Source organism: Natator depressus, chromosome 6 (genome assembly GCF_965152275.1).
Source record: "Natator depressus isolate rNatDep1 chromosome 6, rNatDep2.hap1, whole genome shotgun sequence".
NCBI lineage: Eukaryota > Metazoa > Chordata > Testudines > Cheloniidae > Natator > Natator depressus.
In genome coordinates this window covers 83,474,896-83,490,023 of record NC_134239.1, presented here as the reverse complement: position 1 = coordinate 83,490,023, position 15,128 = coordinate 83,474,896, and the positions used below count along the sequence as shown (strand labels likewise).

General features: G+C 35.9%; 1 protein-coding gene across 4 annotated transcripts in view; it reads right to left on the bottom strand.

The window, feature by feature from the left end:
• Nucleotides 1–15,128, bottom strand: part of AKAP6 (A-kinase anchoring protein 6) — a 393,441-nt gene that overhangs the window by 49,326 nt on the left and 328,987 nt on the right. For all 4 annotated transcript variants that reach the window (XM_074955832.1, XM_074955831.1, XM_074955834.1 and 1 more), the window contains 2 exons: nt 14,125–14,271; nt 10,429–10,653 (listed from right to left, as the gene is read on the bottom strand). In XM_074955832.1, coding sequence (XP_074811933.1) covers nt 10,429–10,653; nt 14,125–14,271 — 372 coding nt within the window. The remainder of the gene's footprint in view (nt 1–10,428; nt 10,654–14,124; nt 14,272–15,128) is intronic.

The window sequence follows — 15,128 nt, the reverse complement described above, 5'->3', positions numbered from 1 at the left end:
GATCCCCTTTTTTAATGCAAATATCACTAATAATGAAAAACAGTGGGGGGACAGGAAGTTGGAATTATGACGTATCAACAGAATGCTTTCCATGAGATGACAGTGGCTGTCTGCTAGCTGGCTCCTACTGTCTGCTGTGCTACAGTTTGTATCTTAAAATTAACTTTGCATACTGCATGAAAATTGAAAATAAGAATTTCTATTAGTGAATGAAAAAGACAACCAATGGTAAGTAATTCCTCAAAATAAAAAAAGCCAAATGCCATGGACTGGAAGTGAATGATGACTTGTCATCTTTTAAAGAAAATACTGGCAAACGCGGGTGTTTTAACTGATTTCAAGGTTAAAAGAAAATGTCACCTAATATAGGATCTCCGCTTAGTTGCAAATGGTGGGACTTAATCTATATTGAAGCTAAATATTCTATAAGTATGCAGTGAAGTGCAAAAAACAGCAATTGAAAAATGACATGATTAAATGGCACAACATGCAATCATTTGCTCTCAATTATATCAATGTATCTTCTTCATTTCAAGGAGTCAGGCAGAAATATTGTTTTTTAAATGCCTCTATTAAATTGTGCACCAATAATAAAATAGATGAGAGTCCTAATAAGCTCATTTATGTAACATACATCATACACCACAAAACTATTCTCTCCAAACGGGTTTGCACATAGATTTGTCTCCTGGTTGTCATCAGTCTTGGCTATATTAAAAGATTTTAAAGGCATAATGCTGCCTGCAGGCCCATTCATTGGAAAACCTTTGTACAACTTTTCTGGTTCACCCTTGTGAGATCTTTAATGCTAATTATGGAAAAAGTATTGATATAATATCTTTGCTGTCACATTTTATTACGATGATGGACACAACAGAATCAGGGATTGACATTTTGAAAAAATCATCTAATTGCAAGTCAGAAACACGGAATGACAGTTTAAAGTAGATTACAACTTCTTTCAGAAATAGTGAACTGGTTTCCTTTATTTAAAAGCCATACTTTTAATAGCATTAGGGGCCACTAAATTGCTATGCTGAACACATCTCTCTAGGATTCTCTGATCAGTGCAGTATTTCCCTAACAAGTTTGGAAATTGTTCACAACATTTCTTTAAAAAGAATCCATATTTCCAATGCCAATTCCATATTTTTTCCTAAGAGAGAGAGAGAGAGATAAAAAATCAACTGCCATCCAAGTATTTTAAGATAAATATTTTATTTTGTAAATTCAATCTACCTATGTGTGTATCACCATGATATCTGAGTGTGTTGGGTTTAATTTTAATTCAATCAGATCACGGACATGTAAAAAGATACACAAAGATATTTGTGTTGAAATCATTTGCAAACAACAATTAAAATTAAAACAGCATTTTTAGGGACTAAAAGCAGCACCTGTATTCCTTCCAACTTGTCTCCTGAAGTACAGTATATGAAATAAAACACATGACTGAATCTAGAATTGATGCTTCTCTTAGGCTTATTCCATGAAAGCTGTTATTATCTCTGTATGGCATTCTTTAATTTATTTGTGCCACTCCTTATGCTGGGTTAAGTACTTTTCCATATATTTATTTTTAAGAAGATAGTTCACCGGCCTGGTACTTAGTTCATATTCACATGTAATTAGTAATACATAATATACTTCTTCTAAATTAAAAACACTATTAACATTCCAGACATATAAAACAATATGAAGATTAAGTTACTCTAAAGGAAATGATAATAGCTTACAGATTGCTTTTATCATTACTAAAATGCTGGTATCTATTACAGTGTCTCCCTGGAATAAAGAATGCACTTTTGGCAATAATCTGTTAAAAAAGTGTCCATTATTGTTCAGATGCTGCTATCTAAAGTCTAAACTAGTCTGCAATTACAGAAAGGTAACTTTAACAAAAAAAGAAAAACGGTGTTGGATGCAAATGTAGTGTTGCTACCAAAGTATGAAACACATCTCCTGAAGCCTTATTTTTTCCTTGTGTGTGAGAGGAGAAGGCATTCATTAGAATTCATTTTCACATTAAAAGATTTTAGAACTTATTCACAACACACACTGATTTGTTGGTTAAATTGGCTCGACATAGCCATTTCCAAATAATTTGTGGGGAGGAAGGGAAGTGATGGAAGAAGCCATTTTCCCTGCTATGGCACTGTTTGCATGTCCAGACTCTTCCAGTTTCTGTCCTCTGCATTTACATTTCAGAAGATTCTCCTCCCAATGAAAATGGGAGAAATTTTGAAGTATGTAGTGGAAAATGTTACATTTTGGGCAAAATATTCTAAAGAAATAGAGATAGCATCAGAAGGACAAGATCAGAGCATGAATATTAGTGCTGTGTACATCTTTTGCAATGAAACCTGAAAACCACATTATATTCACCTGGAGGCATCTGGCATTACAAATCTGAAACCTGAGCTAGGTTTACTAACCAATTCATCATGGTTTGCAAAACTTTCAGCAAACCTGGGTCAATTTTCAAGAGAAGAACTTCAGGTTCAGGTGAAAATCTTAAGAATTCTGAAACTGAGAAGAATGCACTGGGTTAAGCTGCATTTTGGTTTGAGTTTTGGAGTTAATTTAAATTCATAACTTGAACTGAAATGAAGGTCTCACCTCAACAAGCATCAGACCTAAGATACAAACAACCCCGCTATTGCTCTGAGTACTGTTTCAGATATCTGAGTTTCATTCAACTTTAATGAAAAAGGTTTATGATGACTCATAGCATTTAGAACCCAGTATCCACCCGGAGATATACACTGTTTAAAAAAAAAGATTTATATAGCTTGAGTGCATGAAAGTATGCCAATACCTGTAACAGTTAGGTCTATGCCAGATGTGGCTACTCTGCCTACTCCTTCCCTTTCAGAGCTTCTAGGCTGGTATATTTTCCTTGTCTCTCTGCAATGGTCTTCATTCATTCCAGGAGGCACTGAGTGCATCCTTCCCTTGAGAATGACACAAGAAGAGCTTCCTGGTATTACTTCAGATGGGAAAGCAGTGTATAGAAAATAAACTGGTTTAGTCTTTTTAGGGACTTGAGAGCAGGCAAGGAGGCAGGAAGGAAAAAATGAAAACAGTGAGAGTAGGGAAAAGATATTTCCTTTGGATTTTTGTCACACTGGTGAGGCAACTTTAAACCTAGGTGAACAAAAAGATAGCTTGGAAATAACATCATCCCCACTCCTAATAAATGATGTCCACGTCTGAGTCTGCTTTGGAATACTAGAGGCAGAGATATTGTTGTGCTTTCAACTATATCTGTTTATGCAGTGACAACAAGCACTCTTTTCAGGAATGTTGTTCCTAGTCTTATTGCAAAGAGTTAGTCCATCTAAAATAAAAAGATGAATATTCAATTAAATGAAAATATTTTCTCACTTTGTGTCTTATCTTGCCCATATTTATATACAGTTTTTTTTTCCAGGCTTCTTGAGCTCAGTCCTTAACAAAGCTCACAGGCTTCCATTTCTTTCATCAGAAGTAAACAAGAACCAGGCTAAAGAGACCACCTTCTCTTTTCAACATCTTGTTTAGCAGAGAAAGGGAACAGGTGGTGTGAGGTGCTCCTCCATGTGATCTCTGATCCAGTAGAGGGAAAGTCTACTGTGAAATGTTTCTCCTCTACAGCCAGGTAGAAGCTATTTTCTTCCATTTCTACTCAGAGGAGAAAGGTTTAACTACACAAAGGCATCGCCTGATTTTCCTGAACGTGGAAGTGAGAAGAAAGGTGGTCAAGAAGATATCCCTTATCTTGTTAGCATGTGTGTGCTGGGTGTGTGAACTAGAGTAAAGAAGCCATAGGGTAGGAGTGAAGCAGGGTCAAAACTATGTTTTAGAAACAGACCGAGATTGACCTACAATTAATTTTAACCTTTGATTATTTCAAATGTGAGGATCCGCAAAAAAAGAAGGCAAACCAGAAAATTCACGGGTCAGGATCCACAATCAAAATAGAATGGTGTGGTGAAGGCTGCAGTCTCAGATAGGATTTTTATCCTTACATGGGAGTTCATATGATTGTGGCGTTAAAAGGGAAAACCTAACTGAAGCACAAAGTGAGCAATAATTAGAGCATTAACCTGTAACATGGAGATGTAAAAACATCTATGCTTCTCAAGGGCAGTGGCAGAATCCCACATTTTTGGCAAAAATCATTCAGCATCTGTCTCATTATATTGTAATGTAACGTCACAAGGCTGGGTGCTGACTTCCTTATTGTTTGCTATATAAATGTTGCCTTAGGATGGATGTCAAAAAAGCTCATTTGGGGTTCCTCAGTGTTTTGTAAATGACACTCAGCTTATCTGCTTTTGAATCTGACCTTAATCAGGCAATTTTTCAAACAGTCCCATACTGGATGTCTTCCAGCTTGTTAAAGTTTAAGCCAATTAAATCTAGGTAAAGGTTTTATCATCCATGAAAAGATTTGGGACTTTGGATAGCTCTTTATTGATAAAAATATTTAAATTATTACAACAGGGTTTTTTTTTATCATTTTGATATGTAGAAAGGATTAAATCCTGCCTGAGTTCTGTTGATTTGGAAACTGTTTTGCATGCTTTTGTTACATCCACATTGAATTTCTGTAATTCTTTGTTTGCAGCTCTACCAGCAGCATTGTTACACAAATAGTAATGGATCCAGAATGAAATAGCAAAACTGATCTCTGGCACCTTTAGGAACAGTTCACGCATTTCTCAAATCTCAGCACTGGCTTCCAACTTTCAACCAGAGTTAAAATTTGTATTTGACCTGATGGATCCCAATTGTTTGTCTAAAGTCTCACATCTTGGGTCCCTTACTTTTTTGTAAATCCATGTTGCTGGCTTTTCCTTTTAAATAAAAATTTGACTGTGGCTATAATTTTATGGCTTATCCAAACGTGGCTTAAGCTTTATCCATGGGCTTTTATTTAACTGAATTGTTTTTAAGATTTGCAATATTGAATGTTGAGCAACACTTCCAGATAGTTATAATGAAAAGCACCATACAAAGTGATTGACTGACTCACTAACTGATGATTAATTACCCATTGCTATCTGTGTTGTTTCAATGAAAAGTTTAGTTGCTTTAGAGCTGGAGAGCAAAGAGACAGTCCTAAGCCATAAATTAAGAAATATTTATGTGCAATATCTGGCATGCTCAGTCACAAATTCAATGAAATATTCCTATCATCAGTGATTCAGAGGTACAAATATTACCGGCAGCTGGTAGGTTTATTTATCTTGAACTGAACCCTTGGATGAGTTTTGTTATGAAATACGGTGAATGTATGATAAAGTAAGGTAGGTTCCTCCCATCTTTGGGAAGGGATTTTTTGGGGGGAAAGCAACATGTTTTTATCAATATAGGGTCAAGCCAATAATTCACACAGTTCTCTGCACTGACCACACTCATATAATAAGATTTACAAAAAACTGTTGCATTCCCCTTGCCATTTTTACTCCTCATCCCTTCCTGCTCCAGATCTCTCCTGACCCTCAAAATTGTTATTCATCCCCAAATTGCCTTTCCCAGGTGTAGGCAACACCATTAAGCTAGGAAATCAGTTTTACCAAGTCACACAACTTAATTATGAGTCTCATGATATTTGGTCTGTTTGTTAAAGTCCCAGTGCCTAGAGCTATGTGTTTATATGAGAATCTCCTGTTTCATTAAAAACGAGTATGTTTCTGGCCCTCGTGATTGCAGAGAAAAGGTTGAAAAGGTGAACCCTAACAGCTCAAAAACCAGAAGAGCAATAAAAAACCCCCCAAAGTTATATATTTTTTAAAAATCTCATGATTTTTGAGGTTCTAATTCATGAGTTTTATAATGGTTGGGCTTAGCAATAGTATAAAATAAATTAACAAGAATGTTAATGCTCAACAACATAAAACACCCCTATCTAATCTATATCCCCTTCTTTGTATACAAGGATCCTGTCAATACAACTCTCCTCCCCCTAACAGGCTGGACTAATCGGCGTTTGCAAGCTCACTTAACATCACTGTTGATCAGCCAGTAAGTGTCACTATACACTGAAATGAAGCTCATTGTTCTCATTTGGGAGCTGAGTGTGAAAAATGTTTGCAGCAGCCTCTGGCCCCTGCAAGCTGATGGAGGGAGTGATTGAGTATGCTGGTTTCCAATATAGTCGTACCTAGTGCTACGTACAGAATACTGAGCTGACCAGAATATATAGGACTTTTTGTTGCTGTGAAAAATGTAGAACAAAATAATCACACAATATAGCAAATGATGACAGTAGCTAGCACTCATTCTGATAATAATGAAGGAAAACTGAAAAATCATATCCAGCACAAATTGAACTTTAAATCAAAACAAACAGCAACACAAGAAACAGTCTTTCTTCACCACATAAGGACTCTATTGAGAGGCAACCTCGAGACAGGAAGGACGGTCTTGTGGTGAAAGCAAAGTCCTAGGAACTGGAACAGCTGAGTTCTAGCTCTGACTCTGCCATAGACCTTCTGGGAGAGCTTGGGGAAGACACTTAATTTCTTTGTGTTTCAATTTCCCCATTTCTAAAAAGGGGGAAAACAATACCTACCGCAAAGGTTTAGCGCGGCTTCATCATTCACTAATGTTTGTGCAGCCCATACGGGTCTGTAGGTGGACAGTGCTATAAAAATATTCTGTATTATTACTGGACAGCAGTATTCCAAAAGAAAAGGTGCAGCAGCACGTTAATAAAAAGAACACCTAAGTTAATGCAGAACCAATATCCATTTTCATAAAAGAAAAATAAGTCAAAGTAATTGTCTATTCGGGAATGAAACATCTTCTCATGCATACCATCGTGTTCCCATCCTATGTCCTCATCATGTTTACCTACAGCATTCAACATTTTCTTCAAATGAAAAGGGAAAGGAAAACAACTGCAAAATGAAATAACTTTTCCCTGTACCATATGTACTATTTAAAATGTAAGGCCATAGAATAAAAATCAAAAGCACCGTTGTGTTTATTTTATTAACAGGATTATTCCTCTGTATGCAGTAGCTATATGTATACTCTGCATAGGACAATAAATTTCCTTTAAGAAACAATTGTTTACGTACAGTAGTGAACAATGGTAATAAGGTTAATCTCATAGTTCAGTGGAAAGTAAGTCAAACGAAATGCTAGCAGGTTTACCTACTAGTGGCATAGTTAATGTTTCTGAAAATGTTCTCTCTCAAATATATGGATTATACATTGTAGTATTGTTAATTATATCCATTTTCTTTTTTTATACAGTCCCCCCAGGAGGTTAGTGGAGATTGGAAAACTTACGAAGAGTGGATTTCAGATTTAATGAGACATAGATGGTTTTAATATATATGACAAAGTGATGTGCTCTTTCCATATTTTATATGTACTTATTTTTTATACTCTAATGGCTCCCATTTTGAAAATAAATAATTTGATGTTTATATAGTGTAATTAATAGTTAATTAACTATGTAATGAGGTGCCTCTGGTTACATCATAGGTAATTGTGCCACATTGTTTAATATCATTAGATCTCTTTGCATGACATTATGTGTAATTTTTGAATAAAAGGTTTATTTCATTTTGAAAAGTTGTATGTGCATTACAGATGCAGGGACTAGTGTATAGGTGTCTATATGTACTATGGCTTTGTGAACTTAGACTCATAAGTCCATAGTTAGGGACTGAAATAAATTATTTGATTTCCAATTGAAATGAGCACTCAATCATTCCTATTAACAACTTGCATCTGTTACTGTGAAGGTCTGCAGGTCCATCTACAATATTTCATCTCCATCAAATCCAATTGTAAAACAAAAATCATCACCATGATGATTTGTTTTTGTCCACTGCCAGAAAATTGTCAAACAAATAACCAAACAGTATGTGTATCCTAACCCAGGTCTACAATTTCACTCGAAGAGATCGTTGAAACACCGAGAATTCCAGAAAATGCCAAAACTGCATTGTCTGGCTATACCAAAAGAAGGACAGGAGACATTTGACATGGATTTAATCAGGCCGCAACTTTATTATTAAATGCCTGGGACTACCGGGCAGATAAAAGAGTACAGTACAGGTAACCCCCTATTTATTCTGTAATTACCTGCTCCCCCACTTTTTCCATCGAGGTCTCTCCAGCAAATCCATTGCCTGGACCTTACCACCCCCCTCCCTCATATGAAGGTTAAGGTGGGCTATAATAATGGGGGGTTGGCTCCCTGCCATACCAATCATAGCAGTCCCCAACCCCGCTCCCCTGTTTGTTCCTTTAAAGAACACCCCTTTTTAAGTCCTTTTCCAAGCCAAGTATACCTTCCCTGTGGAGTACCTGCACTGGACATCTGCCCTACACTTAAATAATGAGTTGCGACAGATAGCCTACCACCCTTCATGCCAGGCATGAACAAAGCCCTTGCTGAATCCATGGTAGGGAAGGTGTAAAAACCCCAACTGCACCTAGGCCGATATGGTGATAAGGGGAAAAATTCCTTTCCAGCACCCCTGAAAAAAGGGGCAGCTAGCGTAATGCCCACAGTAGGTCTTGACCAAACCTGGTATTTCACCACCTAAAGGGGAGGGAGGGTGGGTGCTGCCTCAGCCTGCTCTGTGTAAAAAGGAAGCTTTAGGCACAGGGCTGCCCCTTTAAACCCTTCATTCCCAGGGGATGAGTCAGCGACCACGCTGACCCTTTTGCAGCAATTTTCATCTTCCCCCTCCCCCCCAGCCATAAAGCACAGTTCCCTTCATTCGGCAATCCAGACAACCCCCTCAAAGTGCGGTGCGGTCATTGCTATAAACTTCTCAACAATCTTCCTGAAAACAGGAATATTCAAGGCTTGGCTATAACTGCCGAGATTATCAGTTTCAGTGGTTCATTTCTTGAACATTAGTCGAACAGTCACTTCCTTCAGAGTCGCTCGCATCTTGTCACACTAAAAAGAACAGGAGTACTTGTGGAACCTTAGAGACTAACAAATGTATTAGAGCATAAGCTTTTGTGGGCTACAGCCCACTTCATCGGATGCATAGAATGGAACATATAGTAAGAAGATATATATATCTTCATTTCCAGCACCCCATATATATATTTTTGTAGCCCACAAAAGCTAATGCTCTAATAAATTTGTATATATATATATATATATATATATATATATATATACACACACACACACACAGAAGGTGGAAGTTGCCATACAAACTGTAAGAGGCTAATTAATTAAGATGAGCTATTATCAGCAGGAGAAAAAAACTTTTGTAGTGATAATCAAGATGGCCCATTTAGACAGTTGACAAGAAGGTGTGAGGATACTTACCATGGGGAAATAGATTCAATATGTGTAATGACCCAGCCATTCCCAGTCTCTATTCAAACCCAAGTTAATGGTATCTAGTTTGCATATTAATTCAATCTCAGCAGTTTCTCCTTGGAGTCTGTTTTTGAAGCTTTTCTGTTGCAGAATTGCCACCCTAACTAAAGTGAGACTCAGTAAGCTGTCTACCATCTGGAAGAGTGCTGCTGATTGAGACTTCATGGATATTGCAGAAGAGACGACCCTCATCACCCTTACCTCAGCAATGGTTTAAGATTTCTAAAACCCTAAAATTGATGGTCTATCCCTCTTCTTTCTTATTTCATCTGTCAAAGATCATCCATAGAGCAAGATGACCTGCGAGATGACACTGAGGAGGTGATGTTTTGGAGACAACATACTCACAACTATGAACACAAGACAATCTTGTTGTCCAACCAAGTCGGAGCTTCATTAACACAAACATACTCCCTCACAAACTGGTAATGGAACAATAAAATATGTCCTTCATACTAACAGTAGCAAAGGTGAGTCCTGGCCTCCAGCTGAAGGAGGTAATGGTCTGAATATGACAAAGATGTAAATTACATCCCCTGTCACCAGTCCCAGGCTCAAGACTAGATTGTGGCCAATCTCATAGTGGGTGTGTCTATCTCTACCTATCTATAGTCAATAAGCCTGATTTTTCTCTCACTTATACCAGGTATATGCCAGTAGGACAACTGACTTCAGTACAGCTACCCCTGCCTCAAGTGAGAGGAGACTCAGGTCTCATGTCTATTAAACTAGGGTGTTATACAACACGTGAACTAAAGTGTTCAATATTGAGACTGCAATACACAATCATTTATATTGAAACCAAGTTTATAGTGAAGTAAAATAAAAGACACAAATTGCTTTGCAAATTCTGATGACAGAGAGCATCCCTTTGAACTTTTACTGTAGAACAGTAACTTCTCCGTTAGTGTGCAACAGTACATTACATGAACACATTGTATATAAATGCAGGTATAAATGTGAATGTACGATTACATATGTACATATATTGTATTATCATTACCTGATATATATGTTATCTAACTATTAAGAGAAATCTCGCTATCAAAACTATGATTTTTTTTAATTACCTTAAAATATTGCAGTTGTTTCTCAGCAGTCATTGTTCCTTCATTTTCTTGTCTCAGACAGGAATTGAAGATGAAAAGCTCTGTATCTCTCAGCCACCCTTTCAGCTCTTTGATCCTGACCTCCAGCTGCCTTACCAGATTGCCACTTTCAGGTGAGAGCAGGTCACGTGGACCTGACCCACTGTGCCCTACCATTGTGTCTTGGATCTTCTCTCCTAGGGTTTTCTAATGCATTAAATAAAAAAAAAAACAGAGATTAATCTTATGTACCAAAACATATCACACGTTAGTGAGCAACAAGAACCATCTGTTAGATGACCAGTAATATTTTTCCAGTTATTACCAATATCAATCAATTTCATTCTTTGTATCCTTTATTCTCATTTAGGGCCCAATTTTCTCCTCGTTGAAGTCAATGGCAAAACTTTCTTCGACTTCAGTGGGAGGAAGAGCAGGACAAATGGACAAATGGATTTTTTTATAATAATTATGGAAAAAGACGACAAAATTGTACTCGTTGGATTAACTTTGTAAAGTGATCACCTAGGAACACTTGCCAATTGCTTAAGATAACTATAGTAAGGATAGGAAATATTACAAATAATGAGTTAACCTTACCTAAAATCACAAGTTCTTAAGAATGGCCATTGTATATATTTTTAAAGTATGGATTCCTAGGATAAAGTTTTCAAACATGGATTCTAAACCTAGAATTGGGCCAAAATCTGGCCAAAATGGGTGGCCTGAATTTCAAAGGTGAACACCACCTACAGCTTCCAGTGAGATAGGAATTTCAGGTGCTCAGAACCTCTGAAATTAGATAATTAAATATGGATTTAAGTACTTAACTTTAAGCATCAAAAAGTTTAAAAATTTTGGCCCAGAATAAACATTCACCTATGGCCATCAATTAAATTCTTTCACTGTAGCTTTTCCAGACAGCTTTTATAGTAAAAGAAACACTAGCTAACATTTTCCGGAATGAGCATTCTGAGAATAACCAATGTGCTGAAGAGGCCAAGGATGGATTGTGCAGGGAGGCTTAACTTCCCTTTCAGTATCTTAAAAGGCAATCCCTCAACATCACAGTGGAAGCATGTGGTTGCCTGCTTCTATTATGCCAAGCTGTGTTTCATCTAACCTGTAAAAGGCTGTCAGTCCAACACTTATTATAAGCACTAAATCTGTATTATTGATTGTAGAATTTTGAATAAATACTGACAACCATATCCTATAACCTTTGAATTTATAATTAGCAGGGCTTAATTGTTGTAACATGAAGATACAGTTTAAGTGACCCTGTATGTCTGTCTGTGGAAAATGTACCATCCCCATTCACTGGGACATGATTTATTGTGATGAATTAAGCCTCCAAAAATAAGCTTTAAAACACAAATAAAATTAGATTAACAGACATTAATCTACTGTGTAACATTGTGTAAATAGTATCTTTAGGAGACCATAACTTGAAAACATGCATTCTTGGCAACACCCTTCTATTTTCATGGGAGAAATATTGATAATCTGAAGTCTCTCAGTGGAATTAAGAGTTAGCTATTGTTTTTATGCTGTAACAAAAGTAGCAGCAGGAGGTGAAATCAATGCCCTTGGAGGGTAGGGTCACAAAAAAGAATTTATTGCCACTTTTTTGTTCTGGAACAGTTTGCAATCATAAATTCTTCATAAACAGAATACTTCAGAGAATGGTCCGTCTTCATAAATATACGACAGAGGACATCAATTTCATTTAATTCACAATTTGTGTCAGCACAGCAGATGCCAATGCCTGCCTTGATAGGGTTGTTTAATATGCAATTGAGACAGAGTAATATTCAGCACAGGGGACAAAATTTCACAGATTAAACTGTACGCACCACTGACATTTCATTCTAATGTATTTCGATTCCACACTGTTCACCTTAGATGAAAGTAATATTAAAAACCATATCCCTCTATTTTACCATTGTTAGAAGTTAAAATCTGTCTTTAATTTTTTTCATGCCAATTAAAATGTAATCATGCCAATTAAAACAGTACGCCTAGTGTTGCTAGTTTCTGCAGAGGTTTTTATTAAATTAAACAAAACTCTATCCAATTCTGCTTATTATACATGAAATAGCATTTAGCAGGAAAACTGTATTTTTTATTTTTCTTGTAAATGCAGACATTGATTCAAAAAGTAATCTAAAATTATATTTTGATTTTAATCCGCTGAGAGATAAGGTTTTTTAAATGTATTTTAAAAAAGACCGGGTAGTTTTTTTATTTACATTTTGAAAACTGATTTTAAGAAGGATTATACATTAGTTGCTTTCAAACTGTCTTTATATCCTATCAAGTGTAACCAGAGGTGTGGTATTGAGCTTGAATTAAATTGATTAAATGTGCTTCAAGTCACAAATGTCGACCAAGGTTTATAAATAGAATTATTTTTAAACAATTTAAATACAAATTGGTTGCCATAATTCTTCATTAGTTGAAAAAGCTAGACTAAGAACTTAGCAAATTCTGTTTTTTAAGAATTATAACACTGCTGTTCAATCATTTAACAATGAATTTAGAAATGCTGCACATTACTTTTTAAACAAACTATTGGTAGGACAAACAACTTTTTGTGACAATTGGCACATTCATAGACTCAAGTTGTTTGAAACAGCTGAACCGCACAGAAGAAAAAATATGTAAAATGGCTTTTGTATTACTACACAACTTAAAATGACATAAGCCAATATCTAAGCTGACCCTGACAAGTTGTGTATGTAGCTTTATTTGCAATATATTAGAAATACCGTTTCTAAAAGTAAGATAATAGCATGCAAAAGTATGCTGTACAACTGTATTGCTAATATTACACATCTATAATTAATCACTTAAAGTAATTTATAAATTTATCTTACCCTTGATTTGAAGTGTAGGCAATTAAGTAGAGAAGTGGATGAAAAAATATAGTTTAACTTCTCCTCTCTCTCTCAGCTGTCTTACAACAGTAGGACAATAGTGTCTCCTGTACAGTGCCATCACTAGTCTCTGGGTAACAGAATCACTATATTGCTTTTTTTGCAAATTCTTGTATCTGACTCTTTGGCTGAGACCCAGCCCATCATAGCGTGAAATGAATTACATGAAACTTTTTTTTGGCTTTTGTCAAAAGTGAGCTGAATACAGCAGCATGAAACATATCCTGGCTGCATTCTTAGATTCAGGTATTCAGATTTGTACCAAATTTGCATATTTGTTTTTGAGCCATAAATATCACCTGAAATATGTAGTGACAAGCCCACTTTTCATCTTAAGGGTATAGTAAATAGTTAAACAGTAGATGTCTCTAACATGTACCTTCAGAATAAATTCTATTAACATTCACTCAAGCATGACAGTCAGTGTATATCAGATATACTGTATTATAGTTGACTTGGTGCATGCCCATAATACACGGCATATTTTACTTACATTCTTTATGTATTAAAGAACTAAAATTATTAAAGTAAGACAGGTGACAAGCATGGAATAAAAAAAATTAACAGAAGAAGAAAATACTAGTTTTTTTTATAATAGTATGAGTAGCTTGTTTGAAACGTATGTAGTGAATTGAAAGAGCAAGATATTTGTGCCTCAAATTAGAAATCAGACAGACAGCGTACTTCAACAGACAAAAATGTACACATAACCCACAAACAGTAATAAAAATGCAAATACCCCAAGCAGTTCCCATTTTTCATTAATTGAATCCACTTTTTCAAGGAGATCATTTGGTAGTAAAACACCACTTTTCTTCAAAGCTTCAACCTTACTAAGCAGTTCCATCTTTTTCGGGTGCCTGATTGACATTTCTACATTATATCTCTAAAATGAGAAGAAAAAGATAACATTAGGTACAGTAAATTGTTTTCTCTATTAAAATTCACCCTTAAAAATCAAAAAGCTCAATTGTCATCCTGATCACAGAGCTTCCTTTTTTATATATCAAAACACACAACCTTATTAATGTGTCTTGGGAAGGATTTTTCCATAGGATTTCAGATGCACAGTGAACAGGTGGTTTGCATGGGTGAGGTTTAAGTGAGAAAAGTTGGCAACTGATTGCATACAACAAAATTAGACATATCTTCCAACAGTCCCTCATCTAGAACCTGATCTACCTTTGTGTCCCTGAAATCAGGTGTTTTATTAAGGTATGTTATTCCTATCAGAAATACTGAAGCATGAACCTGAAACTAGGAGAATGAAAACATTTCACATTGTTGTAAGCTTCCGGCACAACTTTTTTCTCTTGTTTGTCCTGTTGGGTTTTGCCTCATATTTGGGCCTCGGGAAGTTGAGAGCGATGCAATTATGGCATATGTTGACATCATATTTTAACCACGCTAAAAGTTATTCATATCTTATTTCAATAAAATTTTAATGACTATATTTTTGTTGAAGCACTCTTTTAGTAGCACTAAAATGGTGGCACAAATAAGAACAGCAACAATGCTCACTCTGTTCAAATGCTTCTTCAGCCTACAACTGCTCTTTATTTCCAGTGTGATTATTTACCTTTTTAAAAAGAAGTTGGAAAATAAGGATAAAGAGAAGTTTAACAAACATTTTACAAAATTAATTTAAAGTGAATCTCTAAATATTTCAGTTGGCTACTTCTTATATTTTTCACAAAAGGACATACAGGCATCTGCATGACATATTGGTAAGTGAATCTCTTT